Genomic DNA, 26,818 nt, shown 5'->3' on the forward strand with positions numbered 1-26,818 from the left:
AGTGGCATATTGGTTGTTCATGCTAGTGCTGTACATATACCATTGTCCATTCCTGTATGACAGTACATGACCTTACTTACAAAGTTGTTTGAATAACAATTGATTAAGTTGATTGACGTGTCAAGTCAGCGAGCCTGACCACCCGCGTGTATTTCATTCTAGTTTAGTATCCCTCGGTACTCAGGACATGTAGGCTGTTTGAAGTTGTGCAGTCTTGTTCTTCATTATGGGCTTAAATATTGGTGTAAACGTTTACCTACTCACTCGTTCCTTCCTGAGGCTTTGTCATGTCCCAGGAAGTAAACACAAAAGAGACAGCTTACAACACACACAAGGGCTGGGTTGGTTTCAAATCACTCACAAAATCATATATTTTCATCACTCACTCAAACTTAGCAAAGCAAACTCTGTTTCATTGAAATAGAACATTTTACACTCATATGATACTCTCAAGTCGTAAAATAAATCCTCGTGAATACAGTTTACATCTCTTGAACAACACTACAATCGTATATCACAGGGAATGAAACGGTGCAGGGTCATTTCACATCAAACATGTTTCACCCCAGCCCAGCCAATACTGTTTTCATCTGTGTATATTGTCGAAACAGCACATTCAGGTTGATGTGTTATCTGAGTTGCATCGGCTAACGCCCTTCCGTGAAACAACTTGGGGTGAAACGACAGGGAACAGAGCGAAACATTGGGTGTCAGTTTACCGTGATTTCTCATGCAACAGTACTATAAGCGACACATGTTTAATGTATCAGTAAACTCATTCAACTACATAATTACTTTACAGTTAAGGTTAATAATCCCCTATGAGCCAGCAAAATATAACACAGACAAGTCTAAAAAGTTCAGTATTATGTATTGACCAAAGAGCAAGATACAATGATTCACAACAGAAGTTCCTAGTACAATGTAGCTGAGTCAAATCCAAAGTCATGAGTCACAAATATAAGATTAACTCACCAAAGTCTTGGTTTTCAGTGAGAAACAGTTTTAATAAATCTTTCACAGCAATCATTCTGGAAAGTAGGTTGAACGTTGGCGAAGAGGCAAACAGATGTAGGTAGGCCGATGGTTGACACAACTCCAGTATAGCTTTGAGTGTAAGTCCGTGTGTGTCGTCAACACAATAACCAGCCGTATATATTCAGTCACAGATTCTTGAATGTTCGAGCACTGTGCCACCACAACGACGTTAATTTAGAAACTGTTTTGTGTGTTTGAGATGGAATCAACTTAGATGTTAAAGTGCATAAAAAGCAGTTTGAAACTACACTCGGATGTTGAAGTTACGACAGTTTCCCCAGTATCATTCTGGTCATACTTTATATGATATTATGGCAATGGTCACAAAGGTGTCGGCTCCCAATAACTTGTAAACAGTGCCAGCTTGAATATCTGGACACAATATTAGCTAAAGATTAAAATGGCGATGTCCTTAAAAAGCAGGTCCTGTCTAAATATAAATCAAGCAATTCAAATCACTGGCTGGTGATTAACACGTGAATGCACCTAATACCATTCTAAACATATTTTATATAATATTATGTGAGCACATACCGTTATCCAAGAGGTACCAAATGACATATCGTTTTCAGGTTCTGCAAAATATTTTACAAATGTTATACCCCAGTGAACCACATTAAAGTTCACTGAAGTTTGTTTCTTTTGGAAACCATTAAACGAAATATTAATGTATTGTGATGTCTCTTATCTCGTGAACCACATTACCCACATATGTGAAACTTTGGATATGGCTTTGTTAATGATCCCTTCAGAATAAAGTGGAAACTTTACAACCATTGAACATTGATAATACAGGTGGGCTCACTACCTTTTGATATTCCCTTTTGGGTACCTGCTGTCTGATAGTCCGACAAATATATTCTCAAAATGGCATTATTCTGTGTATAGATTCTCAAATATTCACCATCAGACACTTTGTAAATGATGAGACGACGCACCATATATTTGATAGTTTTATGAAACATGAACCCTCACAAACCAGGACTCCAGATAATTTTCCAAGTAACTGGGTATTTACTCCCATGTCTGTTTATGTATGAGCAATTGAATGTTGTGAGTACTAACTAGCATGTACTCCCCCTAGTTCAAGGCATTGAGTACTTCAACTCAAAGCTTCTTATCCTTATTGTGTAATTAACACTGTCAAATACATAAATACAAATGCTTCTCAATAGATCTAAGTTTTTAGTAATTTTTGCGTTGACAAATAGTTGGAAGCCATTTTGAAACGCTCAACATGGAAGTCACGTGATTACTACAGTAAAATCCAGAGAGTGACTACGGCCATAACAGTATATGCATATACAATCATCACTTAACATTTGCTAGCGTTGTTATAGAGATTGGGAGCCACAACAAATTATCATCGTTCATACATAAGCCAGTATAGTTAATTGAGTAGAAAGTACGCAAGGTATTCTAGAGCTATTGGGCTTTAGGTGATTCGTATGAGGTTTTTGTACTCCCGTAATGGTAACTGATTGAGCAAAGGTGATTTTTCTTCAGTAAAGTCTGCAAATACGCGCCTTATGTGGAGCTCTGCAAACGTTACATGTCCAAATGTACTACTCCTAATGTAATGCCTGAAATCTTATCAGATACTCACCTCATATGTGACACGTCTTTGCGTCTCATGTTTGATACTAAACATCAAGTTCGTGTTATCCAATCATGTTTCCCTTCGAAACTTTCTGTAACTTGTAAGACTTGATATAGGAAAGGCTCCTTTTTCTATTTCATATCTGTACAATGATATAGCAAGTTGTTTTCTCAATGCTGCTCACTCAAGCATTTCGCAATGAACACACTGAGGAGCCAAAGGATAGAGTCGAAATTCATATTTATTATAATTAATATTCAGGACACATTGTATGGTTGCGTTCTCGGGAACACTTTTGTCGCCACAAATAACATAGGCTTCTCAGGACGATCACCTTGTTACATAATAATATTACTGTCTCTCACATGTCTGTCTGAATATTACATTGAATTGCGTATTTTTTTCCACTTATCGCGTAACTGTCGAGTGTTTCATTTCGGAAAATAGCTCATACTTCATAAATATTCATTTTACCTTTACAGATCCATCACGTGCTTCTCCTCTCTGTAGATATAAGGAACACCGGTTGGAATTGTGTTCGTCGGGACGAGGTTGTCTGAGCACTTGGTACAGATATATCTGCAACGAAAACCCTACCATCATGATCCTTCAAGCAGCACTTTTCCTTGCTGGTCTCACTGTTGTCAGTGGAAGCATCTGTTGTCCACCCAAGCAATTCAACTCATACCAATATGTAACCTTTGTCAACTCCACGACCACAATACGTGTAAGTACCAAGCCTAACAATCATGTTGGACAAATGTCACAGCTTTCCTTCTTTATTTCACCTCCAGGTAATGCGTTCGGAATGACCCGAATGATCAGATGTACCGCTGCATCAACGAAACAGTTACAATTACATTCAAAGAATCTCTGCTGAAAATCTCATGTTGCAGCATTATCACGATATGAAGATTAAAAATTTCCCAAACTTCTAAAAGTTTATCAAAGACTCAAATAACTGTGTATGAATACTTTTCATTAGCAGTTTCAATTTTGGTCTTCATATTTGTATCTAAGGTCGCATATTCTTTAACAAATGCGCCCGTAATCTCTGGTGTCATTTCCGAACGCGCTGAATGACAATACAAGGCCTTTGACAGTCATGGACACTGTCCCTTCCAGACTCAATTATTTACAGACCACCTGCACATAGGTGGAACATGGCTGAGTGCGGCGTAAAAGTAAACTCACTCACTCACTGTGGTGTTTTTGGATACAGACAATATCTATAAACAGGGGTACTCTGTCACAACGCTGTGGCCTGAAACGTATTGTTTAAGTCGTCAGAAGGTGAAAGTTATTGGATGCGAACGAAGTATACATTGTCTTAATGTTCTATTTAATGTTCATCGGTGAATATTTTTCTCAGTAGTGAACAGTGCATATGAAACCAGGCAGAAATTCACCTCCTTGCTTATTCGTCAATTTGCATGTGATTTGGTCGCGTTTTCTGATGCTGTACCTCAAAAGTGAAAAAAAAGAATCTGAGATTAAAAAGTTTAACAGTAACCTATCCTTACATCATGTAATTTTGTAACGCTGATAGGAGCCCCAAAGCATAAGGTTTCTTCAACGCTAATGTGTAACCATGTTATTACGGTATGACAAAACGTTATAATATGACGAAATATTACCGTTGTAAAAATGTTGTGTCGTTACCAATATAATCCTTCCCACAACGTTGCAAAACATTGTGTGTTAGCTGGGTTACTGAATCAAACTATCAACATAGACATCCAATAAGTCGTGACATGTTACCAATGTGAGATTTAGAACCTGGAGAAATCTATCCTAAACATGTCTCTACGACAATTGGGAAAGTCAAACGCGCTTGTGGGGTTAATCACTCCACCGCTCAAAAGAGTGAGTAGACTCGGCAGGTGAAATGAGTGCTAAGAGCGCAAAAATGCCTACTCCTAAAGTATGTCTCTTAGATAAGACACCTGGACAGGAAGCCAGGCTAAGAGTATGATCACTTGAGTTCTGATTTCTAGAACATATAGGTGCTTGAGTTGGGCCTCCTTTCACAAAGGTGATCTTAAGTCGCTGAGGTAACTTTAGTTCAATGTTAAGGAATGGGAGCTAAAGTTAACCTATGAAAAGGTTGCTTCGTCAGTAGAGCCCCTGAAGAGTAACTTGACCCATAGCATCAAAAGGGTACTTGAGCGAAACCTGGCAATATTTGAATTTCTTTGAGTGGCATTTTAGAATGTGTGAAGTGCATTACTACAAATTTGCATACCTTCGTTTCACGACCTGGTGAAAACTAAAATCAGAAAACACCAAACCATCATTCACACTTGAGAATCATCAATTTCTATCGATGTATCGAGATATCAATGGTATTGCCCAGAAAAGGTAATGTATTACGTCATGCCAATAGATATTAAAATTGGAAATAGGAACGGACCATGTTTTCTATCCTTCAATTGAGTACCACGTCATTGTAGTGACGATTTTCCAAAACACAAATGATTTTGGCATTGAAATGAAGAGGCAGCGTTTTGGATTCTTTTCATCTTGTGTTACAGGCCTTATATTATATTGTTTACGATGGTGACAACCAAAGATATCTCATCACCGGCGACCGCAACAACAAGCAGCTCGTCGGTACCACCAAAGTAATCTACGACTACAAGAAGGTACGATTGTCCTCCATAGGGTTTAGCGACTCATTCCTGATGCATTGTAGCATTGCTACAAGGTCAACAAGCGCAAAACATGTCCTTACATGGAATATTCTCTCATGCCCATGTTTTCATGTGATGTTAAGTCTCCTTGCCTTCTACTTATATCACCTCCAGGCCATATTCGTTTTCGTATTTCAGTTCATATTTATTTCCGTAATTGCCCAAAATACCACCAATAGTTATGCTGGTTATGTTAACACATCAACAATTAAACATGAAAGAATAGCACTTTTTGTAATGCCCAGAGTATGTAGGTGGCAAGGCAGTTCAAAGCAGCTAAATTGTAAGACATGAATAATACTGACATTTTACTTTAAATGATTTGTTTTCACAGAAATATTACCCATTTCACTGAATAATAAAATGACCATTCAAACATAAAATGATATCCATCTTCTGGTCATTTCTTGATACAATGTACACTGGACACAGCCTTTCCGAAACGTGTGTATGTTGCTTTCCATCTACTTCAATCATCAATCCATTGTAGCTACATTTGAAATTTACTCAAAGATCTTTATGCTTTAACCCTTATGTATAAGAGAAATACGTGCGTCTTCGTATTGGATGGCAATATTGAGGAGTATGGGTATGTCACAGAGATATTGTTTCGTTAACATACCCTAAGACCGGGCTCGTTATAATTTCAAAACATACCATTAAAACGTAGGGGGCATTAGATATACAAGATTGATAACATGAGAATGAGGAAGCCAAGGAAGAAAGAGATTATGTAGAAATTAATGGAAAATGTGACATTTTATACCTTTCCTTTGGACATGTTTCATCTCAATACAGTGGAAGCTGTCAAAACCGGCAATCACTGGGACTGAATATATAATCCAGTTGAGACGATGTGCCGGATTGTACAGCTGATGATAAATGTTTAAGTCATGTATGGGACTGACTGTTGACAAGTTGCCGGATTGGACAGATGCTGTTTTTGACAGCTTCCACTGTAGCAATGTATTACTTTTTCTCATATGTACATATACTGGCATTGGTTATTGGTATACTCGAAAAATTGAATATACCTACTTGTAATGTAATGCTCTAATAACGATTTCTTTGCAGAGGATTGCTTACAGTATTGATGCAAAGGCACGAACCTGTACAAAGTCTCCCGTTCAGGGACAATTCGAGGATCAGGAGAATGTTTGTGTTCCAGGTAAGTCATTTCAAATATTTTCACAATATCTGAATGTTATATCCCTAGATCACATTAGAAACAGAACTGCTCTATCCGTTGTTCAAACAGTGTGCCTATGTTACTTTGAAGGTAGACTAAACACAGCCGATGACAGTCATTTTTTCTGAGATACTGACGGTATGTCATCGCGCTATCAACCACTCGTTGGCATATCCCGACTCACCTACATGTATTTGCAGAGAAGATGAACACGCGAAATATGAACAAAGACAGCTGAGCAGTAAGACATTGTGGTCAAACATTCGATACTGACTTGAAGTAACTTTCTATGTCATTTTCGGGACTTTTCCCCAATTCCCACATCACAGATGGCATTGCATTTTTAATACTGTTTTATCTCAGGTGGCGCTCAACTTTTGGGTCCTTTGTTTTACGGCTACAATCAGAGCAGACTGAACTCACAGTCGTACACCTACAACACCACCTCCCTTGACGGGAGTCATCACAACGTCGTAACAACCGTGTCACAGGATGGCTGTGTGCCAATAGTCATATGCACGATCACAACCGGCGGCCCAGGTATGTACTGGATAGTGAGAGAGTGGAGCCTGGTAGGCGACTGACCACACTGCAGTTGAATGAGCTTGTAAATGATCTGGCACACGTACACGCCCACTTTGAACAGAGCCTCAAAATGATCACTTCCAGTCAGCTGAATGTTTATGTGAGTGGATATGCTTTAGATATGCTTTGAAGCAATCTTCTCCAAACTCGGACATTTAGTCCCTACACTCTCTTTAAGCAGGTTTGGAACGTTAGTGTAACTATGATGTTATTCATTGTGACAAGGCTTATTTGTTAACTGTGAATTGTTTTCTTCCTCTCCAGGAGGAAACTCTTTTTACACTGTTGGATACAACGACTTCTATCCTGGCATCAAGGACATTACCGTCTTCGACATTCCACCATACTGCAATGCCTGATATCGTAGGTACATCGAGAACGTTAAATGTTTCAATTTAAATAATGTGCAAAAACACCAAATTCAAAATATCAATCAATAACAACGACGATAAGAAAGATTCACTTGAAACAAAATAATGACTGACGGCATATACGTTGGAGCACAGCCAACATCAACTGGCAGCTTTTCGGTCAAATACAAGGCTGACATAACAAACTATCCATTTAATCTGCCGCACTCAATATTAAATACCAATATTTGGTTGAATGCCTCGGTCAACATTAAATCCAATCTTTTCACCAAATGGCACAGCTGTGGATATATCATGGACTCACATATCTCACAGACACCGTGAACCTCAACCTGACATTTCACTCGATGACACAATCAACATCCAATACCAGCTTGCAAAGGCACAGCCAGTAACTCAAATGACATGGCCAACACTCAACATTACAATTGCACACAATGCCACAGTCGAATTCACTTCGAATCGTGCCTCAACAGTCACAAAAGTAAACACTACCTTGCCACGCCATTGCAAATTCAACAACAGACACATACGTCCCATCCAATGACAGGACAGTGAATCTTTTACAGTTTTCTATCGCTGTATCCCATCACACACATAGTGACTACTATTGATTATATTTTGTTTAGGAGTGATGTTCGGGGCTAAAATACATTAAAACATTTCTTGATTTTTATCTTCATTGTGATGCAATTTAACTTTAAAAGTACCTTTGACCAAATGATGCTCCTTATCAGTTTCGTGATTTTGAATTGTTTTGATTTGTTCCAGAATATTGCTAGAAATGGAGTACGAGGATCAGAGTTCCCAAGTCACTGTAAAAATCTCTGTTGTGCAAGATATTCATGTTATGATTAATAAAATGCATTTCAGTAAAATGTTTCTGACACTGCATTTTTTTCTAGGACAGTGTTCCAACAGAAAAAAAGAAACAACAAAAATAAAACCAAAACCAAAACAAACAAAAAACAAATGCCGTGGGCTGAAGTGGCATGTTGGTTGATCATGATGGTACTTTTGACATACCACTGACCATTCCTCTATGACAGGTCATGACCTTACTCAAAAAGTTGTTTGATAAATAGTTGATTGAGTAAAGCCGCAAACAACATTATTCCAGCTATATGCAAGCTGTCTGTAAATAATCGATTCTGGACCAGACGATGCAGTGATCAACAGCATGAGCATCGCTCTAGCGACTAGGATACGATGACATGTGTCAAGTCAGCGAGCCTGACCACCCGCGTGTGTTTCATTCTAGTTTAGTATCCCTCCATACTCAAGAGGTGTAGGCTGCTTGAACTTGGTGTGGGCAGCCAACATGTAAAATCTTCATTATGGGCTTAAAATAGCGATACAAAACATTATCCACCCGCTCATTCCTTCCTCAGGCTTTGGCATGCCCTTTCAAAAAGGCAAATCAAAAAGAGACAGGGTGCAACACACACAAGAGCTTCGTTGGTTTCAAATCACTCACAACATCAGATTTTTCAATCACTCACTCAAACGTATTGAAGAAAACTCTATTTCACTGAAATTACACATTTTACACTCACATGATACTATCTTGCCGTAAAACAGATCCCCATGAATATACTGTACATCGCTTCAACGATACTGCAACAGTATCACAGATAATGAAACGGCGACGGGTCATTTCACCCCAAACGTGTTTTACCATGTGTTTAGTACAATGCAGCTGAGTCCAATCTAAAGTAACAGATCATAAATCTAACATTAACTCTCCAAAGTCTTGGTTTTCAATGAGAAACAGTGCTGCTAAATCTTTAACAGTGAACATTCTGGTGTAGGTCGAACGTTGGCAAAGAGGCAGACAGATGTAGGTAGGCCGAATGATTACACAACTCCAGTATAACTCTGAGCGTAGGTCCGTGTGTGTGTCGTCAACACAACAACCAGCCTTATGTATTAAGTCACAGATTCGTGAACGTACCAGCATTGTGCCACCACATCGCTATTAACTTAGAACTTTCTCGTTCGGCCTCGTGTTTACGAACAGTAAAAACACATTGTCATATGCAGAAGAACGCCTAAAGGGAAGCAACTCTAAAGCGCTACGTTAAAAGGCGTGTCGCTAAAATACTGTTACCGTGATGCGAAATGTGACCCATAATAACTATCACTCAAGTAAATATTGTGACCCCATAATAGCAATAATAATACAAATTACAGAAAACACACTTTCGTAATAATTGTTCAAAGACGTTTCAAGTGGATTAAAATGAACAAAAGGTTATGAACATACGTTCATGAAAAGCTTTTCCTTTTGGAAGTTGAATGTTTATAGCAAAGACGTTTCTTCATTCTTTGGCGTGAATATGACTATCGTCATATGTATCATATTGTGATAACTGTTACATCAAGGCCTTGCTGTGTTGTTTCATCCTTAAGCATCAGAGAGACATCAGCTTTACATTGGGGTATCACACACACCGAGGAGATTCTAACTTGGGTTTCACGTGCAAGCTGTAACCACCAAACCACACTGAAGGACTCGACTAAACAAATGCCACCATATTTCCGTATTAATGGGGCTTCCACTTGATTCAAAGTACTTCTTAAATGACTATGGAGGCAATCGTATGTCCGGTATCCGGTATCGATGTGGCCATTCTCTTACGCTGCAAAAACAAACAAACACAAAACAAACAAACATGTTCTTCTTATATCTATCATTAATAATAATAGTTCCTAAAACCAAAAATATAATAAAGTTGCTATATGAATCGTGGAAATATTTGACCATTTGTGAAATACCATATGCCTCTTTATTACCTTTTTGCAATGTTCTGTAAAATTTCGCTTCCTTGCAAGTTGGCGTTTCCTGAAATTTATTGTTAGTGTCTATAGTCACCTTAGAAGCTGGGCAAGGAGCAAAAACGTTTTACTTTCATCATGCACAGGATATGACGTTTCGACATTGATTTCAGTAACACTGTTAAATGAAATAACTGTTGCCCCACAAATCGGTATACTATGATTCGCCTTCAGTAGTTTTGTTGAAAACAGCGCTTAGTAATTTTCCAGCAAGTAAAATACAAATGATGAAGCCAAGCAGGAAACGGATGATGAAAAGAAATCAAGGGAAAATGTGACTTTTAAAATGAAACTTTATTCCATTCCCTTGGAAATGTGTCATCTGCTTTGGCATTTGCCGTTGGTATGCTCGCCAAAATCGATTGCCCCCTACTTTTTAATGGCATAAGGCAATACATTGTTCTTGTTCTGCTGGTACATTTACTAACATTGTGGCAAGACACCCATGCTGTTCATGACAGGCACGTGTTAAAATGATTAATATATGAGACACCAAGAAACACTTACCCGATAATGCTATTCTTCCTGACAGGATTCTCACTTCGCGTAAACCCGACGTATCTAAAGTCATCTACCGCTCAGTAAAGTGACGTCTTTAATATGAATGAGTTGCTGATATGAACACCAGGAAGATACACTGTGCACTATAAGAATGGATGTCTGTAAGAACGAGTGTAACTGAATTTACATCTCATTAACACATGCTAAAATTGCCAAGTTGTATTTTTGAGAAAGAAAAAATAAAACTGTGTTCCTCCCTCGTCACATTTTTTCTATCAAAAATTAAAGCCCTACCGCCCTCGTCACTTTTGAAAAGAATGTGCAAGAGAAACATTTAATTTTTTTCACAGACTTATAACTTATTGTGGAAACGCGAACATCAGATTCATTTCCACAACAATATACCCTTTTTAAACTTAAAGGTCACATGCAACCAAAAAATCAAACCTAATTAAAACACAATTATCACTTATTCATGACATATAATATACATTGCTGCTTAAAAAAAACAAATAAACAAAATTATAAGCGTACAATCGCGATTCAAAAGTGCAATATTTTGTACTTGGGCTTACTTCCCCCGAAACGAAGCCCTCGGGAGACCGAACCCAGTCATAGCGGGTGGATATGCACTCAAGTGTAACGACGGCTTCCGATTGGCTGTTTCATTTGCTGATATGCTGAGGGTTCATTGTGTGTACAGAAAGATGATCTGTTTGATGGGCATTTTAGAAGTATAGCCAGTCACAAGAAAGTAAGAACCTTTGCAGATAACAACTTCTTTTTGTGTACTTGATGCGTCGTTTCAGTATGGATTCATAAACTGTTGTCAAACAAAATCATATACACGAAAAGAAGTCGTTATCCATGAAGAATGTATATAGAGATGTTGGGTTTGGAAAATACATGTTCTCTGAATTTGCGCTCGATCCAATAAAAAAAACATGTCAGTAGAAATGGTAAACTACAGCATGGCTGGAATCTGTCATTCGTCAAGTACAAAGCAGGACTTGAAACTGACAAGAGTTTGCACCAGTTTCCGTCAGATCCAGTCATCCGAAAAAAATGAATGTAGTTTGTTTGCACCCCACAGACATAAAAACATGTCATGTGTATCACACGTGCCTAATTACATAATGTGGCAGACACGGGACTCGGGTGCACGAGTCATAAATCAACTTGCACGTGGTCAATGATTGAAGCTGTGTATTGCATGTTGTCTTTAGCAGACAGGCAGAAAGACATATAGGTGTAAATAAACCAGACACTGAGCTTTCTCTGTGACAGAGACTGCTTACCACAATCAACAAGCTGTTTTGCGTAACGAGTAGATTATTTACTTGTTTGTGTACACAACCAAGATTAGACTACTGCTCACGACCTTAGACCCTGGGCATGCATACTGTTCCAAGCTCCGCGAAACTATTCACTGCGCATGCGTTATGGACGCAGCGCAGCACAGCTGTTGAAACCAGTTTTCCCCCCAGCGCTGGGGGGAATTTAGTGAAACGTTTGAACTCCGATTTCGCGGGCTTTTTTTTCATCGCGTTTTTTTCAACTTTATAGGTTGAATTGGCATTTTTTAGGATTTGTTTCGGTAAGTGCACGCCGAAAGGTACCAGAATCTGCAAAGTTGTGTTTTACGTTGCATGTGACCTTTAAATTCTCGAGATAAATATTGATACCCCACTGAATAATGATGTACTGGTGATTTGATAACGTAAAAATGGACGTATGGAGTGTTCAAGGTCATAGAATGATGTTATACATTTCCATGAAATTCAATACTGACGAGTGCCTTTACGTTCAGAAGGTATCTGGATATTTTTTCACATCAGAGTGATCATTCATTCATTCATTTATTCATTCATTCATTCATTCAAGTGTGTGAGATAAAATTTATAGTCACGTCGGCAATATTTCAGCCATATCGTGACTAAAACAAATTTTAAATTCACCATAAATACATGTAAATTACAAAAACCTGTCGACAAAGGACAGTAAAGAAAACCTAGACTATCACATTATTTGAGAAGTAAAACTAGCATCTCTGTCTCTAAAAGTGGATTGCAAACTCAAACAAGACAGTATAAAAAATGGGCTATGGATTACCAACAACTGAAGGTAGATCACCATGCTAGGGACCATGTGCACTTACAGTACATTCATTACGTGCACGGGCCCCAGCTGGATTTACATCATCCCTCAAGTTGTTAGCAAATTTAGACATATCTGGCCATAAATAAAAATACACATATTCTACGTTTAGAAAAGGTGGAAAGTCTAAATGTACTTGCAAATGTTTTGGGACTTACGTACCTCATTTATTGAAACATCTGACATTGGTAGAAAAGAAATCCACGAAAAGGGTCAGTACGGTCAATGAAACAATGTTGTGATATGAGTTGTTCAATATTTTCAGGACGAAAACACTGATCAGAGTGTTTTGGGCCTGGCATGGTCTGATGTTGGAACAGGTTGGACTTCTTACTCAGATGCAAAGCCATGGCCACCATTTTAGGTTTTCATCTTACCGTTAAAAAAGAGCCTTCATTAGTCAGAAGCCTAGCCTACGTACCCTTGGAAACTGCTTCCTGGTTTACGGCACCCATGGCGAGCCACCTCCTCGTGGTGGGTGCTGGGTAACGCTAAGTGCTCGCCAACCCCCCGTGTGGATCCGGGGGCATATTTGGTCCACCAATCCGTTAGCCGTGGGTTGCGTCCCTGTGTCGGTGGAGGAAGGGATCCTGGTGGTTGAGGGTAATGGGGGCCTCGAACCACGTTCCTGTTACTCAACACACCACTTTGGCCCTGACTTCACCTAGACGGGTGGTAGAACTGGCCCGGTTCTATCAATCGGCTGGTCACGCCATGCCCTGTGCATGGACAAACTTCCTCAACAATTATTGTGCATGTTTGTACATTTGTGACAATGAGCGTATGTTATTATCATACTCTATACTATAATAATTTGCCTAGAGTCCTATGCCAGAAGGCGGTGGCTCATGGGCCAATCTAGTGATGTTGACCTCCGAATGATGTATGTCTCTAATTTCTTGTCTAGGGCCGAACCAGTCTGGCATTGAATTGGTAGACAAATACAGCTATTCGTGTCATATTCGCTGGAGTATACCATCCCTGTATCCCTGGTGTCAGCATCTTGGATACCCGTTGCTAATAGACACCGTCCTTGTTGACACTCCAGGGTGGGTGGGGAGCAGGGATGGTGAATGATTTTCCTTTCGCCATGACTTTCCAACAAGCTGGTTCAACTCGACATGACAAAAAGCGACGTCTGGACGAACTAGATCCTCCATCCGACACTAATTCAACTACTGATTCCTGGGCTAGATATCTAGTGATCGAAGCAACTGATTTTATGCCTATCAAACTCAACCCATTTGCCGTATCAAAAGCTATCTATGGGATCTGTGGGGAGGTGAAAAATGTCACCCGTCTCCGTAATGGTTCACTGCTAGTTGAGTGCGCACGGAGACAGCAATCTCTAAATCTTATGTCTGTTAAAACATTTGCCAATATAGAGGTTGCTGTGTCCGTGCACAAAACTCTTAATTCTTGCCGTGGTATCATACGTGACAGGGCACGCTGTCTGTATGATATGAGTGAAGAGGATATTGCAGCTGAGCTTGAAGATCAGGGGGTTACAGCAGTGAAACGTTTCACCATTAAAAAGGATGGAATTGTAACTAAAACAAATACATATCTCCTAACATTTGCCAGACCTTCTTTACCACAGTCCATTAAGGCAGGATATCTTAACATCGGGGTGGATGTGTATGTCCCCAATCCACTCCGGTGTTATAAATGTCAACAGTTTGGTCATGGGACTTACTCATGTCGTAATCCTGCAGTATGTTATCGCTGTGGCGGTCCTCATGATGGCACAGGTTGCGAAAATGATCTCAAGTGTGTTAACTGCAAAGAGACTCATGCTGCTTCTTCAAGGTCATGCCCTATATATCAAAGGGAATCGAAGATAATGAAAATAAAATGTGAAAAAAATCTCTCTTATTTTGAAGCCAAAAAACTTTTCACCACTCAGTCCTCAACCCCATCAAATATAACATATTCTGCTGCAGTTACCCGTTCTGTAGCAATGTCCTCAGCTGCATGTCAAACTGACTTGACCTGGGTCAAATCAGAAAAACCTGTGTTTTCATCTAACAAACCTGCTTCTGAACCGAAAGAATCTACTGCCCCAGTCACTCAAACAACGTCTGAGTCTCAGACAGAAATTCAGTCTGAGTCATCACAATTGACTGCTTCGCCACTAGCCACATCACAACCACCCACTATTCCAGTGAAAAAGCAGAAAGGTAAAAAATTAAATAGGAAAGAAACACATGTTGTTCCTCTACAAAATACTTTTGGGCCTCTAGACATGGAGGTGACCCCGTACTCACAGGACGAGCGGAGGTGCTTACCCCCGTCACGTTCTCGCGAAAGATCGCCAATTGAGCCACCATGACTCAGCTGGCCAATATAATTCAATGGAACTGCAGAGGGATTAAAAATAACTTTAACGAGTTACAGTTACTCGTACAAGATCAACAACCGTCGGCATTCTGTATCCAAGAGACATATCTTAAAGATACAGATAATTTTAAATTGAGACAGTATGATGCTTACCATTCTTTTTCTCCTCAGGGGGATCGTGCAACTGGAGGTGCTTCTATTTTAGTACATCACAACGTCATCCATAGCCCTGTCGCTCTAAATACACAATTGCAAGCTGTAGCTGTTCGTATTACTTTGCACATGGCGCTGACATTGTGCAGTTTGTACATACCGCCCTCTTCAAATATTCATAAATCGGATCTTCAAAATCTATATGATCAACTCCCGAAGCCATGTTTAATCATGGGCGATCTTAACGGACACAATCCACTTTGGGGAAGTGTCAACACAAATACTAAGGGTAAAATCATCGAGGATTTCATATCCGATAATAACTTATGTATTTTCAATGACGATTCAGCTACTTACCTACATCCAGCTACGGGAACGTATTCTTCCCTGGATATATCATTTGCCGACTCAAATTTGTGTAATGAATTCGAATGGGAGGTGCATGATGACCTGTGTGGGAGTGATCATTTCCCAACTATTCTTAAAGGCATTATCCCTGGAGATGATCCACCCTTATCCAGACGGAACTTCAAGAAGGCTGACTGGTCCTTATATAAAACACTTTGTATTGATCATTTAAAACCTGATGTTTTTGTAAACAGCGAAGATCCTATACAGCTGTTTTCAGATATAATCAATAACATTGCTGACCAAACTATCCCCAAGTCCTCTGCAATTCCACATGTTCGCAAACCATGGTTTACTAATGACTGTAAACAGGCCAGAAAGAGTAGGAGGAAAGCGGAAAAATATTTTCGCCGCCACCCTACAGTACATAATTTAGATAGAGTAAAAATTTTAAATGCCAAGGCTCGACGCACTTTTAAACAGAGTAAGCGTCTGTCATGGAGGAACTACGTTTCCAAAATTAATTCCCGTACACCTATGTCTAAGGTGTGGAATATGATACAAAGAATTAAGGGCAAAGGTTCCAGATCTACCGTTCATCATCTGAAGGATGGTGACCGGTTATTAACTGATAAATCTGATATTGCCAACAAGCTTGGTGAAACTCTCGCCAAACATTCTTCTTCGTCCAATTACGTACCTGAATTTCAACACTACCAGAAACAGCAGGAGAAGAAGAGAATAAATTTTACTTCAGACAATGGCGAAGACTATAATGAATTATTTTCATTACATGAGCTATACACTGCCCTTGAGCAAGCTCATGATACAGCGTCAGGTGCTGATGGTATTCACTATCAGCTCCTGAAACATTTGCCCAAATCATGTTTGGAAACAATGCTAAATATTTTTGATTCAATATGGACTTCAGGAAATTTCCCGTCTTCTTGGCGTAATGCTATTGTAGTTCCTATTCCAAAACCTGGCCGGGATCATACTGATCCGTCGAATTACAGACCAATTTCTTTAACGAGTTGTGTCTGTAAAACCATGGAGCGTATGGTAAACAATCGATTAACATGGTTTCTTGAAACTAACAACCTTATCACAAATATTCAGTGTGGTTTCAGGAAGAATCGCAGTACCATTGATCATTTGGTACGTTTAGAATCCTTTGTAAAAAATGCATTTATCAATAAGCAACATGCTGTATCGATCTTTTTTGATCTCGAGAAAGCATACGATACCACCTGGAAGCATGGCATTTTAAAGGATTTACATGGTTTCGGTTTAAGGGGTCGTTTACCTCTTTTTATATCGCAGTTTTTACAAGGCAGGCAATTTCAAGTCCGAGTAGGTTCTACCCTGTCTGATCATTATAATCAAGATCAGGGTGTTCCGCAAGGCAGCATTTTGTCTGTGACCTTATTTAGTATCAAGATCAACAGTTTATCCAAGGTTTTAAACGATTCAATAGATGGATCACTTTTCGTGGATGATTTTAATATTTCCTGTCGCGGTAAGAATATGCATACTATTGAACGGCAAATGCAATTGTGTTTAAACAAAATAAATAAATGGTGTCTTGAGAATGGTTTTAAATTTTCTAAGACAAAAACTAATTGCATCCATTTCTGCCGTAAATATAAACCACATAAGCACCCAGAATTATTTTTAAATGGCACTCCTATCAAAGTCGTTAAGGAGGCCAAGTTCTTAGGTTTGATTTTCGACTCTCATTTAACTTTTCTTCCGCATATCAAATCCTTGAAAACTAAATGCCTGAAGGCACTTGATCTATTGAAAGTTGTGTCAAACTCAAAATGGGGAGGGGATCAAGCTACGCTCCTGCACCTATACCGTTCACTTGTCCGTTCGAAGCTTGATTATGGCTCCATCATTTATGGTGGAGCCTGTAAAAGCAATCTAAAACTCCTTGATTCTATCCACCACCAAGGTCTGAGACTTTGTCTTGGGTCGTTCCGAACTTCTCCTATTGACAGTCTCTATGTCGAAGCCGATGAACCATCTCTTACACAGCGCCGTCTCAAATTAGCTTTACAATATATTACAAAACTATACTCTAACGAATCCAACCCTGCTTTTAACTGTGTTTTCGATCCTCTTTATGAGCATTTATACAACAAAAAGCCTTCTCTTGTTCCGCCTCTTGGGCACAGAATTAAACCATTCATTTCTGCTGCCGGCATTGAGCTGAAAAGTATAGCGCCTTCTCGTCTTCTTTCTTCTCCTCCTTGGCAATTAGTGAGGCCACAAGTTGACCTCACATTAACAAAGTTAAAAAAATCAGACACAAACGAATTACAATATAAACAAGAGTTTATGCAATTAAAAAATAATTATAGTACACACAAATCCTTATTTACAGATGGGTCCAAGGATGGTGGCACAGTTGCTTGTGCCACTGTCATTGGATCCAGGACAATATCTTCTCGATTACCTGATAACAGCTCCATTTTCACTGCAGAAGCAAACGCAATATTAACTGCTCTTCAATATATTCAAAGACATCCTAATCATGTACAGTATATAATTTTTTCTGACTCTCTTTCTTGCCTTCAGGCTATTAAAAATTTGTCTTGTAAACATCCACTTTTACTTGACATAATTGAATTGTATAATGATCTTGCAACTGGCCAGTGCGACATCGTCTTTTGTTGGTTACCCAGCCATGTAGGTATTTCTGGGAATGCAATGGCCGATCTTGCTGCTAAGGCTGCACTCAACAAATCTGTGACACCACTTCTTATTCCATACAGTGACTATAAAGCTAGCATTAGAACGTACATTCGTGATCTGATGCAAAAGAAGTGGGACACCCAAGTGGGAATAAATAAATTACATGCCATAAAACCTTATATTGGTTACACCCACTTGGGTTGTCAGTCCAGATTTGAAGAGGTCATTATGCGACGATGTCGCATTGGCCATACGCGCTACACCCACAGTTATTTACTGAAAGGCGATGATCCTCCGTTTTGCATCTCTTGTGATGAGAGAACCACGGTCAAGCATATCCTGCTTGACTGTGTTGAATTCTCCATCATAAGGGATAACTATTTCAATGTCAAAACAATGAAGGATCTTTTTAGCACAGTTAGTACTCATTTAATTCTTGGATTTTTAAAAGAAATTGATTTTCTTATTGAATTGTAATTGATATGTTCTGTAGATAGTTGTATTTTAATGATAGGTAGTTTAAATTAGTAACTTAGATTGTTACTGGCTGTACCCTCAAAGGGGGTTGAAGTATTGTAAAATTATTGTCCTCCTGAGAGGGTACGTAAGTCCAATACACTCATAGTCAATTTAAATCTACTACAAGTTTTTAATCGTAGAATATTTGTTCTTTTAAGTAATGGCTAAGTTTCAGGATTATCGCCAATAGCTGAGGGGATGGTGTAAATCCAGCTAGGGTTCATGCAGGTAGCAGAAGTAATGTAAGTCCCCATGGACCTTAGTATGGTGATCTACCCTCAGTTGTTGGCGATCTATAGCCCCGGTTTTATGTTGTATTGTCTTCTTTAATTCCATTGTTTTAACTTTCAATGCTAGTTTTATGTTCTGTGATACTCTAGTGTTTTTACTGTCCTTCGCTGACAGGTTTTACTTTTTCTCTTTTTTCATCCTAACATTACTATAACTTATATTGTTCTCGTCACGATATGGCTGCAATATTGCCGATGTGACGTTAAATGTTAACTCACTCACTCACTCCTGGTTTACGATGACGATGGCGGGGCATGGACTGCGCACGGGACCATGGTCAACAAGAGGAACAAATGACGTCCGGAACATAAGCATTCATCAAAACCAAAGACGACAATGTCCTGCAAATCAATATGAAGTTGCACTACTCAGAACCCATGACATCAGTCAACATAAAAGATCGACTTAAGGTGTCACAGCAAAACCATTGATGTTTCACGAACATGTTTTTATTAATAGTAAGAATTATTTTGATGTTACCAGGGTTTATGAGTTAGTTTTGCCTTTTGTTTTCTCATGCGCCCAATAGGAATGTATGAGCGTTATGACAAAGCAATGCTGTTTCATGTTACGTGTCATTTGTCTTTGATCTCATTCAGTTCAGTAACATTGAATTAGTGATAAATGGGTTACTGTGTCACAAAACAGAAACAATAACGAGATAGCACGATATAAAAATATTTTGACAAAATGACTGCTGTTTCATCACACAGAAATATTTGCCTTTGATCCCAGTTTGTTCTGTACTATTTTCAAAATTCATGATAATTAGTTCACTCTTCCGTAACTAAGAAAAACAAAATGCTTGCTCTTGCATAGTGCAGAGATATTTGTCTTTGATCTTTTGGTTGATTATAAAGTTGATTTTATGATAAGAAGGTTATCGCTTCATACAAACAAAGAAGGTGTTCCTTTGGTCCTTGCATTTCTTTCACCTTTTCTGCTGTTTATATTTCCAATCGATTTAGAAAAAGGCGCACATGAAGGCGTATTCTATAGTGTACACTATGTCAAGTTATATAATACATGATACAATTTCTGTCACATCATTTCATAGTACTATCATTTTGAAACATAACACGATAATCAACTTCTTATGATATCGTTCGATATCATTTGAATTTATGTTAACTGAACCTGAATCACTGTCTCACAATACAGAACATATATATACAGTTTGTTTCCTTTATCCGTCCATCGTTGCTTTTGAAGGTTGATGGTATTTGCTATTGATTTGCCGGATGAATGCTGTATGCTCAATGTTTCATCATGGCAAATATTTTAACAGTATTCTTAAATTTGTTGAAAATGCGAAATGACTCACCAGGTATTGGACAGTGAAGTGCCATCCAAACATTAAAGTACGGCCTTTAATCCCCACACAATTGTGCATGTTCACCCTATCGTTACAAACAACAACCGCGTGTATGATGGTAACAAGATCAGTTGATGTAACGATGGCCCAGTCAAGAAAAAGCATGTTTCCACTTTTGGCATAACTAAATGTAATCATACAACGTGTCATCCTATCCCAGGACGACTTTAAAAAAAATTACGACCTAGCCCTGGGACCAACATATTCCACAACCGCTTCTGATGGAACATCTCAGGCCAAAGCACTTTATGTTTTTTATGTTCCTTTTTTCAAATTTTGTTCCTCTTATTAACAAAACAAAACAAAAGCACGCGACACCACGCTGCCAAATGTACTGTAAATCCCCATGGTCCCTAGCATGGACCAAATCCAGTATACAAGAAGTATTGGTGAATGTGTAGCTAAAGTGTTCCTGATGGATTTCAGTGAACGGTATTTCTATTTGTAACAGCATCCTTGATGGTGTTTGATGTAATAAAAGTACAGGTTTATGGTTGATATGTTAGAGCTGCGTATCTACTTATTTTCGTTTTGCAGGTTACACTAGCTATTTTGAGGCATTGTCAATACAAAATGCATATATCGTTTCTTCTTTTTCTTGCATTATTTTACCTCGGTGACATTTACCCCCGTGCATTGCCAGATGAGTTTAAGATTGTTCATCTCAACATGCTAGACCCATATGATGCTAAATGCCAAAGTGGAACATGGTTACATAGTCACATACATAACAATGCTATATCTTCCTCATGTACCATATCCAAACATATCTTTCAGGAAACATAGGGTTAGTTTAAGTGACTATTCTGTTGGCAATGCTACTGATATGAATACATGTATGTCCTATTATCGCAGGCGATTTTTATGATGATATGAAAAATGAAGCAGTTCAGCTGATATATCTGTCTGTGCCAGGATCACCCGAAACTGCATTTTCGGGCACTATTTGGAATAGTATCACTAAAATAACCGCATTACTGACGAACATCCGTACCAGACACATGCCTTTCCAAGTTTAAATATTAGACAACACGATACACTATGGATGAATAGCACCATTCGAAACCAAATGTAAACATTCTCGACATTACACGGCACAGCGAGATAACCACGACTCTGCTTGGGATTTTTTAAGAGTTAGAAATATCAAGAAATAGAGTAGTGACATAGGTCCGGTAACAGAAAGTATTTTTCTAAAGTTGATGACTAAATAAATAATAATCAAGATAATTAAAGCAACATTAACGACTGTGCAAACTATAACATGTCTCCTTACAACCCTTAAGTTCTAAATTATTTTCGAGACTCATTTTCAAACTTACATTCTGGTTTGCCAGGCGAGTCTACTGTATATCAATTAAAATGCTTTTAATGCCATTTTATTGCAATGTCACACTAAACGAGCACAGAGCATGAACATCTTATGTGTACTATTCATCAAGATAAGGACATATTCCTTTGACACTGACGTCACCTCCGTCTAGAAGCCATTGCAATCAAGCGGAACAATCCCTCAATCAACAGAGACGGAGGTGTTTACTTACCCAATGCATGGAACCACCTTATCCTCAGTAACTAATCTTTATCCAAACATCTTTACCTGTAACTCGTTAACATAATCAACACAAGCCTGCACACCAAGCAGTTGAAGCCTGTACACAAGTTGAAACCTGTACATCAATCAATCGGAGCCTGTACATCAATCAATACAAACCTGTATATCTTGTTACCCCCATTGTTATCGGTCTACTGTTATGTGTATATATACCACGACCCTTTAGTTTTATCCTCACCTCACCTGTAGAAGAAACTGTCTCCAAACGTTGTGACCTTGTATAATAAAGAAGTTGAACCATAAAGTACTTTTAGTTTGACATCACTTATATTGTTAATTGTTGTCCACAAACCATGTTTGTTGAGGTATTTTTTCAGTATTTGTTTTTAACCTGCGCTGCGCAAAGCATTATTCCAGCAAAGGAGCGGTTCCCTTTATCTACTAGGTTTGATAACAGCACATAATTACACGAAGATTGACAATTAGTCTCTCCCTTGCTGCATTTACTAACTTAGAGACAAAGGGAGTCACTGTATCTATTACATGCGGGTTTGTTAACACTATATAATCACATAAAGACTGATCATTTAGTTTCGTAGCTGTGTTCAGTAACACAGCGGAAAGAGAGTGGTTCCCTGTCTACTTTTTCATCTTTACATGAGTGTGCTCTGTGCTGGTTGTACTTCTGAGAACTCTGCATTTTCTCAATAACACTTGTGACTAGAGGTGTAAATATTGTATCAAGTACCAGAAAAAGGAGCCGTGACATCATTCTTTTTGTAGTTCTGATATTTTAGGATATAATTTGCTGATATTTGTGATATATGGAATGCAAAACAGCGTGTCCCAGCTTGTTGGCAAACAAGAGGACGATAGAGTCCCTTTCACTAGACCATGCAGATAAATGTAATCAGCTTGTCATGCACTATGCAGTTAACAATGCTGGTATATACATCAGAGGAGTTACGTAATGTGCAAAAAACAGAACCCACCCACCAACATTCAACTTCACACAGGTAGTAGCTTCTCATCTTTTGAGCATATTTCTATCAAACCGAAATATGATACTGCCATGTCTATACAGACCCCCTGGCAGGTTTTCTCAAAGACTTTTCTTCATTTATAGGAGCCTTGATGTAAACTGTTACTATATGCACGTGGTGACTTTAACATGCAGGCTGAAAACACCAACCTTTGCATGGTGCAGTTCAAAACTGAGCTGAAAGATTTTCTGGTTCAAAACACTGGTAACGACGAGAAAGACATTGCACAGAGAAGGGAGAGAGATGGTGCAACGACGAGGTAGACATTGTACAACGACGAGAAAGACATTGTACACCGACGAGACTGACATGGTGCAACGACGAGGTAGACATTGTACACCAACGAGAAAGACATGGTGCAACGACGAGGTAGACATTGTACATCGACGAGAAAGACATGGTGCAACGACGAGGTAGACATTGTACACCGACCAGACTGACATGGTGCAACGACGAGGTAGACATTGTACACCGACGAGAAAGACATGGTGCAACGACGAGGTAGACATTGTACACCGACGAGAAAGACATGGTGCAACGACGAGGTAGACATTGTACAACGACGTGAAAGACATGGTGCAACGACGAGGTAGACATTGTACACCGACCAGACTGACATGGTGCAACGACGAGGTAGACATTGTACACCGACGAGAAAGACATGGTGCAACGACGAGGTAGACATTGTACACCGACGAGAAAGACATGGTGCAACGACGAGGTAGACATTGTACACCGACGAGAAAGACATGGTGCAACGACGAGGTAGACATTGTACACCGACGAGAAAGACATGGTGCAACGACGAGGTAGACATTGTACACCGACCAGACTGACATGGTGCAACGACGAGGTAGACATTGTACACCGACGAGAAAGACATGGTGCAACGACGAGGTAGACATTGTACACCGACGAGAAAGACATGGTGCAACGACGAGGTAGACATTGTACACCGACCAGATTGACATGGTGCAACGACGAGGTAGACATTGTACACCGACGAGAAAGACATGGTGCAACAACGAGGTAGACATTGTACACCGACGAGAAAGACATGGTGCAACGACAGCATCCGAGCAGCAAAAAGAGAACGGCACAAACTTGAAACAAATATGCGACGTAGTGGGTTCGCTGTAAATAAGCAGATGCCCTCTGAAGCACGGAATAAGGTGAATGCACTGGTTGAGCAGGCGAAGAGGAAATGTTTCACTGAGATCGTGGAAACTGCAAAAGACCAGAAGGAAATATTCAACATCTCTCACAGTCTACTGTACAAGACAAAGTCTCAAGCCTTACCTGACAATCTTCCTGAAGATGTTATCGCTGAACCATTCTCATTATTCTTCACAGAAAAGATTGAGAAAAATTTATCATAACTCACAGGTTTGCAGACGATCACAAAACCTCTTTCACAGCTCATGAGGAGGCCGACATGGATATGGCAGATATTCCGGAGCTGTCCTGTTTCCTACCAGATCGACGTGAGACAGGAGATTGTGATGGGTCCTACAAAACAATGTTCACTAGACCCTATGGCGACTTGTCGACTTAGTTGTTAAAGGAGTGTCTGGATAAAACAGTACCAACAATAACTAGAATGAGCAATGCTTCATTCTGTCAAGCTTGTGTTCAAAACTCCTTGAAGTTAACATCTCTAACACCAGTGATAAAGAAACCTAACTTGGATTCAAACAACCGAAAGAATTATTGACCAGTCTCAAACTTGCCCTTTGCTGCTAAGGTCATGGAGAGAGTTGTAGCGTCAATGTTCCATGATCTTTGAAAGCAGAAAGGTTTGCAACCTGCATACCTATATCATCACAACACGGAAAGGGCTCTTGTGCGTTTGTATGAGTTAATTGCTGCAGGCAACTGATTCTGCTTTTGCGGAAGTGTTTGTGTAGCCGCTTTTGACACAATTCACCAGTCCATTCTTCTCAACAGAGATATAGGTAAAGCGTATTTCTGGCATGAGTCCTATTTGTCTGGACGAAAGAAAATTCAGGGTCTGATATTCAATGGAGAAATGTCAGAGAAATTTAGCCTTAAGTATGGAGTTTCACAGGGTTCTGTACTGGGATCAGTGTTGTTCACTATCTACACATCACATCAGGGACATTGCTTGCGACAATAATAACGCGTTTAGTCTCTACGCTGACGACACGCAGCTGTTCTGGCCTTCAAACCCTCCAATAGAACATTATTGGAGGATACTTGTCTTCGTTTTATGAACTACATCAGTGACATCAAGGATTGGATGACCTTAAACTTTCTTAAGCTCAACAGTGAGAAGACGGTACTGCTAATTCTCTCCTCAAAGTCAACAAGAGGCAAAATTGTTCTGCCCAACTTTGAAATTGGAGGCTGCATCATCGCACCAAGCAAAGGAGCACGGAGTCTGGGATATATATTTGAATTATCTATGAATACTGAGTCCCATGTAAACAGAGTATGCTACCATGCACATTTTAACATCCGAAACATTGCCCAAATACTACGCTTTATAAATATAAAGACGTAACATATCTTGTTTAGTAACTGTTGAGTCGCATTTAGACTACTGCAATGCTCTTCTGATTGGACTACCAAAGCAACTAATAGCAAAGCTCTAACGCCAGAATTGTGAAAAAGACAGCCACATTTCTCCAGTCTTGAAGGTGGAGGACAGGATCACGTATAAAGACAGGCCTAGCCCTCGTATATCTCCAGGAGCTACTCCAGGAGTACAAGCCCACGAGGTCTCTAAGACGCATGGGACAAGGGATGCTGTGTGTTCCGCACGCAAGGACCACTACCTATAGAGAACGATCCTTCGCCAGAGCAGCCCCACGGCTCTGGAATGATCTGCCATTAAAATTGAGACTTATAAATAACTTGGGCACATTGAAAACCCATCTCAAGACCCACATCTTCTCAAATGCATACGCCTAGAACGAGTGAACATTGCTGATGCATGCGATGTGCATCATCTTAGAGCGTTTTTGATCATTTATAGACTGGATTCGTGCGTCATATAAGTTCTAAGTTGATGATGATTATGATAATGATGATGACGATGATGATGATGATGATGATGATGATGATGATGATGATGATGGTGGTGGTGGTGATGATGATAATGATGATGATGATGATGGTGATGATGATACCAGGTGTGATTAATGAAGCGGAAAGATAGTCCCTTATGTCTACAAGGTTTAACAACCTTACACATATAATTACACGAACTATAACTCATTTAGTCTCGCTCTGTAAGACTGGTGCATTTAGGAACGTAGCCGAAAGACAGTCAATCCCTATATCCTCAAGATTTGACAACAACATGTAAGTCCACGCACATTGACTGTTTGATCTCACTTAGTAATTGCATTAACTCTGTACGTACTAGGTTTGATAACACTGTATTCTTACATGAACATTGACAATTTAGTTTCCTTTTGTAGGTGCATTTACTAACATATCATCAAGAGAGTGGTCCTCTTCACCTTGTAGGTTTGACAACAACATGTTTGTCCGCGC

General features: G+C 39.4%; 1 protein-coding gene across 2 annotated transcripts; it reads left to right on the forward strand.

The window, feature by feature from the left end:
- Nucleotides 1-3,167: 3,167 nt before the first annotated feature.
- LOC137268331 (ependymin-related protein 1-like) lies at nucleotides 3,168-8,354 on the forward strand. 2 transcript variants are annotated; one of them, XM_067802883.1, is made up of 6 exons: nucleotides 3,168-3,365; nucleotides 5,173-5,283; nucleotides 6,406-6,499; nucleotides 6,884-7,060; nucleotides 7,370-7,472; nucleotides 8,248-8,354. In XM_067802883.1, the coding sequence occupies exons 1-5, from the start codon at nucleotides 3,240-3,242 to the stop codon at nucleotides 7,462-7,464; spliced, it is 603 nt and encodes a 200-aa protein (XP_067658984.1). In that variant the 5' UTR covers nucleotides 3,168-3,239; the 3' UTR covers nucleotides 7,465-7,472; nucleotides 8,248-8,354. The 2 variants fall into 2 exon arrangements, with proteins under 2 accessions (XP_067658984.1, XP_067658983.1); XM_067802882.1 differs by having other exon boundaries at nucleotides 7,370-7,468.
- Nucleotides 8,355-26,818: the final 18,464 nt, after the last annotated feature.

The sequence above is a fragment of the Haliotis asinina genome, chromosome 16, assembly GCF_037392515.1.
Source record: "Haliotis asinina isolate JCU_RB_2024 chromosome 16, JCU_Hal_asi_v2, whole genome shotgun sequence".
Lineage (NCBI taxonomy): Eukaryota > Metazoa > Mollusca > Gastropoda > Lepetellida > Haliotidae > Haliotis > Haliotis asinina.

What these genes read in the sequence shown, in the direction of transcription:
- LOC137268331 (XM_067802883.1), top strand. Translation starts at nt 3,240, where the DNA reads ATGATCCTTCAAGCAGCACTTTTCCTTGCTGGTCTCACTGTTGTCAGT. An exon ending in ACTCCACGACCACAATACGT is followed by an intron (nt 3,366 to 5,172) that starts GTAAGTACCAAG and finishes CTTGTGTTACAG; the next exon opens with GCCTTATATTATATTGTTTA. An exon ending in GGAGAATGTTTGTGTTCCAG is followed by an intron (nt 6,500 to 6,883) that starts GTAAGTCATTTC and finishes GTTTTATCTCAG; the next exon opens with GTGGCGCTCAACTTTTGGGT.